Source organism: Oryx dammah, unplaced genomic scaffold, assembly GCF_014754425.2.
Source record: "Oryx dammah isolate SB20612 unplaced genomic scaffold, SCBI_Odam_1.1 HiC_scaffold_2016, whole genome shotgun sequence".
NCBI lineage: Eukaryota > Metazoa > Chordata > Mammalia > Artiodactyla > Bovidae > Oryx > Oryx dammah.
In genome coordinates this window covers 1,536-5,953 of record NW_024072113.1, presented here as the reverse complement: position 1 = coordinate 5,953, position 4,418 = coordinate 1,536, and the positions used below count along the sequence as shown (strand labels likewise).

The 4,418-nt window shown below is 68.6% G+C and overlaps 1 protein-coding gene across 1 annotated transcript; it reads left to right on the top strand.

Annotated features, from left to right (window-relative positions):
- Positions 1–84: 84 nt before the first annotated feature.
- On the top strand, positions 85–2,401 carry LOC120859636 (sodium-dependent phosphate transport protein 2C-like). The gene is made up of 4 exons (XM_040235664.1): positions 85–258; positions 335–451; positions 566–690; positions 1,813–2,401. The coding sequence occupies exons 2-4, from the start codon at positions 376–378 to the stop codon at positions 2,275–2,277; spliced, it is 666 nt and encodes a 221-aa protein (XP_040091598.1). The 5' UTR covers positions 85–258; positions 335–375; the 3' UTR covers positions 2,278–2,401.
- The last annotated feature ends 2,017 nt before the right edge of the window (positions 2,402–4,418 follow it).

Sequence of the window (4,418 nt, the reverse complement as noted above, 5' to 3'; positions counted from 1 at the left end):
GCCCCCGGCCGCCCCGCGCGCCCCCGCCCGCCCCGCGCGCCCCTGCCGCCGCGCGCTGGCCACGGCTCACCTGCGCCCGCCCTGCCCCAGGCCGCCACCTGTTCGCCGGCGCGGCGCTCGCGGACCTGGCCGTGGGCCTCATCCTCCTGGCCGCCTCCCTGCTCGTGCTCTGCTCCTGCCTCGTCCTCATTGTCAAGCTGCTCAACTCCACTCTGCGGGGCCGCGTCGCCCAGGCCGTGAGGACGGTCATCAACGCTGGTGCGGCCGGAAGCGGGGCTGCCGCGGAGGTGGGGGCGGGGAAGCGGGGCTGGGGTCAATGGCTCTCCCTTCGCAGACTTCCCCCGCCCATTTGGCTGGCTCAGCGGCTACCTGGCCATGCTCGTGGGCGCCGGCCTGACCTTCGTGCTCCAGAGCAGCAGCGTCTTCACCGCGGCCATCGTGCCGCTCATCGGTGAGCAGAGCCCGCAGCAGAGGTCGGGGTGATCAGCCTGGAGCGAGCGTACCCTCTCTTCCCGGGTGGGTGGTGGGTGGGTTCAGGGCCCGTGATGAACCCTGGCTCCCCCAGGGGTCGGGGTGATCAGTCTGGAGCGAGCGTACCCTCTCTTCCTGGGTTCCAACACTGGCACCACCACCACGGCCCTGCTGGCAGCTCTGGCCAGCCCCTCGGACATGCTGCTCAGCGCCGTTCAGGTACCGCTCTCCTGCACCCTCCCTGGCCTGCAGGCCCCTCCACTCCCAGTGGGTCAGTCCCCCTCCTGTGGTCCTGTAGGCTGGTGGTGGGATGTGTGTCCTGGGGCCTCAGGCCCCGGCTCTCCTGGACTCCACCTCTGGCTGCCCACTCAAGCCCACAGCCTCGCCTCCTGGGACCCCAAGGGCCCTGTGGGACTTCTCCGGGTCCCAGGCCTTCCCCTCTTCCCCTGCAACCTCGTCATTTCCAGGACCCTGTAGCCCCAGGCCTTCTTCCCAGTTCCAGCTGGCGGCTCTCCTGGGGGACCGCTGTGGCCTCAAGCCCCTCCATCTCACCACCTCTGGGATGCCCTCCACCCCCCAGTGGCCTAAACGGCACAGGTCCCCACTTGGACAACTCCCCATCTCCCTCCGTGCATTCCTACCCAGTCCCAATTCTGCTTCCAGGACGCCTCCCGCCAGCCCCCCAGCTCTGAGCCCCATGCCCAGTCCCATTCAGTCCCCCTGATTCTCTACAGATTGCCCCCTGGGCTCCACTGCCTCCATCCCAGCGCCCTAATAGGTGCGGCTCTGGAAGGCCTGGATCTCACTGGGCTGCTGCCCACAAGAAGAGATGAACCCCAGCGCTCCCCAACTCCCACCTGCTCTCTTGCCTCAGCTCCATCTCTGTCCATTTAGAAGCTCCCAGTGCAGGGCCCTGATCCCCCTCCTCCAGGAAGCCCTCCGGAATGCGCCCACCACAGCGCCTCCTCGACGTCTCCAGCGACCCCTGGAGAGAGTTGTGCCCCTCCATGTGTAGCCCTGCACCTCCTCCTCGCAGGAGCCAGGCCAGAACCTGGGGCTGAGTGGCTAAGCCCAGTGAGGGATGAGCATGAGTAGGGTCGCCATGGATGAAGCATGGGCAAGTGAAGCCAGCTCAGGGGAGGGTGGAACCCACAGGGCCATCAGAGACGTTGTTACCATATGGCAACACCGTACTAGGCTCCCGACCCTCAAGGCACAGTGGGGTGTGGGAAGAGCGTGCCTGGACCTGGACGCCTCCCCTTTCTGCCAGGACAGGGAGGGGCATGCCTCCCACGGAGCCCAGGCTCCTGAGTCCCACCCGCCCGTCCTCCCTCCCTCCAGGTTGCTCTCATCCACTTCTTCTTCAACCTGGCGGGCATCCTGCTGTGGTACATGGTCCCCATTCTCCGGCTGCCCATCCCGCTGGCCAAGCACTTTGGGAACCTGACCGCCAGCTACCGCTGGGTGGCCGTCGCCTACCTGCTGCTCTGCTTTCTGGTGCTGCCACTGGCCGCCTTTGGGCTCTCCCTGGCTGGGGGCGCAGTGCTGGCTGCGGTCGGGGCACCCCTGGGAGTGCTGGTGCTCCTCGTCGCCCTGGTCACCGTCCTGCAGCGGCACCGGCCCGCCTGGCTGCCCCACCGCCTGCGCTCCTGGGCCTGGCTGCCCCTCTGGCTCCGCTCTCTGGAACCCTGGGACCTCCTGGTGAGACGCTGCTGCCCCTGCAAGGCCTGCAGCCCCCCTCAGGCTGCGGCCAAGGAGGCCCACTGTTACGAGAACCCCCAGGTTCTGGCCTCCCAGCAGTTGTGAAGGGTGGACGTGCCTCACCCTTTCGCCCTATTGGCCTCTGGCGGCCCAGGGGGATCCCAGTAGCTGCGGACTACTGAGTCACCTGGGTCGCCTTCTTTGCAAATTAAAAAAAGTCTGTACCCAAGTGTGGGTGATCTTCTCTCCCCAGTCCGGGGCTGCATGGGGAGGGCCCTCCTCGACACCCAACTTCCCTCCACCCCACCTTCAACCCCAAACTTTCCCCACCCCCCCGACCCCGCCTGGTAGGGAGCTGGGGGTGGGGCAGTGCCTTTGCCGCCCCCCAGCGGACACTCGGGGGCCAGCGCCGAGCCCGAGTAGGAGCTGGAAGTCCCCGGAGGTGCGGCCAAACAGCCGAAGCCCGAGCTGTGACTCTCTCTCCACGGCCGCCGGCGGCAGAAGGCCCTGAGTGCGGCCGATCCGGAGCGTGGAGAGCCCGCAGCAAGAAGCTCGGGGTCCAGGGAGGCTGGACGCGCCCGGGGCCTTCCCTGTGGTGCAGGGAGGGAGGGCGGACGCGCAGGCAGCCCCGGCGCCCTGCAGCCCCTGTCGGCTGTCGGCCTGGAGGGCGTCACGTGGCCGCTGCGGGGCCCCGAATTCCGCAGGTGCGTCGCGGAGTGGGGAGGGCACGGGTGAGGACCGGGTGGCCCCGTGGCGCCCCGCTCCCCCGCGTCCCCGCTCTCCTCCCGCGGCGCGGCGCCCACCGCTGCGGGGCACGGGGCTGCGGGGGCGGCGCGGGGCTGCGGGTCGGGGGCGCAGAGCCGGCGGACCAGTGCGCGATTACCCAGGTCCGCCGGCCTGCACCGGGGCGGCCAGGGGCGCCACCCCGCCGTTCTGGGCAGAGCAGGTGCTCAGTGCCCTCACCCCAGAAAGTGGGTCCTGCCCGCCACGCCCGGCGCAGGTCGCCCCTGGAGGCAGCACCTAGGTAAAACGTCTCTGGGCCAGGTGCCCACCCGGGGCTGACTCCCCTTCCCCTCCCCCAGCCCTCCCCCTGCCCGCGCCGCGGGTTTCCACATAGGAAGGCTTTTGTCTGGAGCCTGGTGCTGGTAACCTGACCCCGCTCCGGTTCAGGGCTGCCCCCAACACCAACCGGACCCTGTGCCGCCACAGCCCTGAGAGGAGAGCGTTGGCAGATCCAGCCTCTCCCCCAGAACTCGGGCGCCTTGGGGTGCCCATGTGCAGACGGCTGGGCAGCTTGGACCCGCGTCGGGGGGGGGGGGGGGGGTTGCCTGTTTCTCCGTTTGCAGCTGCAACCAGTGATCACCTTCTGAACCAGGGATGCTGCCCTGAGCATGGGGGCCACCTCCCTTCCCAGCCCCCCAGGTGTGCCTAGCCAAACCCAGTGGGGGGACAGGTGTGACTGTTCAGGAAGATGAGACCGGGACCCCAGGACCAACTCCTGTCCACAGTGGCGTCCGCTCACTCGGGTTCTCACAGACCCCCCTTCCCGTATCCACCCCCTCAGCTCCCCATGTCTCCTGTCCTCCCAACAGGCTTCTAGGTCTCCTGAGCCTGGGGCTCACCCGGGCCTCTGGAGGAGCTAGCCGCCTGCTCTGAGACCCACAAGGGGCCCTGGGCAGGCCCATGTACCTGTTTTTGGCTTCCCCCCACTTTTGTGACCTCAGGACACACCTGCCCTTCTGACATCAGCCTGACTCCCATGGAAGTCTCTGAGGAGGGGCTGGGCCTGGCTGTTTCCCCAGGGACACGGTGGGGCGGGGTGGGAAGGCAGTGAGAGGGGAAGCAAGTACCCAGTGCGTGCACCTCTCCTTCCGGGGGCGGGTGAGGCCGCCCACAAAGGCTGACTGCTGGGTCCTTTGAGGCCATGAACCACTGTCTGCCTGCTGCTCCCGCCAGGCGGTAATGCAGCCTCCCGCTGGGACCATGGCCACCAGTAAACAGAGCTGTCGTTGAGGACGCCTTCAACAGCTGCAGGCTCGGGCGGGAGGGCCGGGTGCCCGGCCCTCCCACAGCCCCCGCCCACTCTGCCTTGCGTCCCTCTGGGCCACAGAGCCCCACTGGGCCCAGACCTCCCCCCAGCCTGGACCCGGTGGCTCACTGGAGCCCACCTCCACCCTGCGGCAGGAACACGCTTGGTTAAGGGTGGGGACCTGCAGGGCCTCCCCCACCACCTGCCCTGTGCAGCC

Coding starts and splice junctions, on each gene's coding strand:
- LOC120859636 (XM_040235664.1), top strand. CDS start 376: ATGCTCGTGGGCGCCGGCCTGACCTTCGTGCTCCAGAGCAGCAGCGTC. Junction 452..565: donor GGCCATCGTGCCGCTCATCG/GTGAGCAGAGCC, acceptor TGGCTCCCCCAG/GGGTCGGGGTGATCAGTCTG. Junction 691..1,812: donor TGCTGCTCAGCGCCGTTCAG/GTACCGCTCTCC, acceptor CCCTCCCTCCAG/GTTGCTCTCATCCACTTCTT.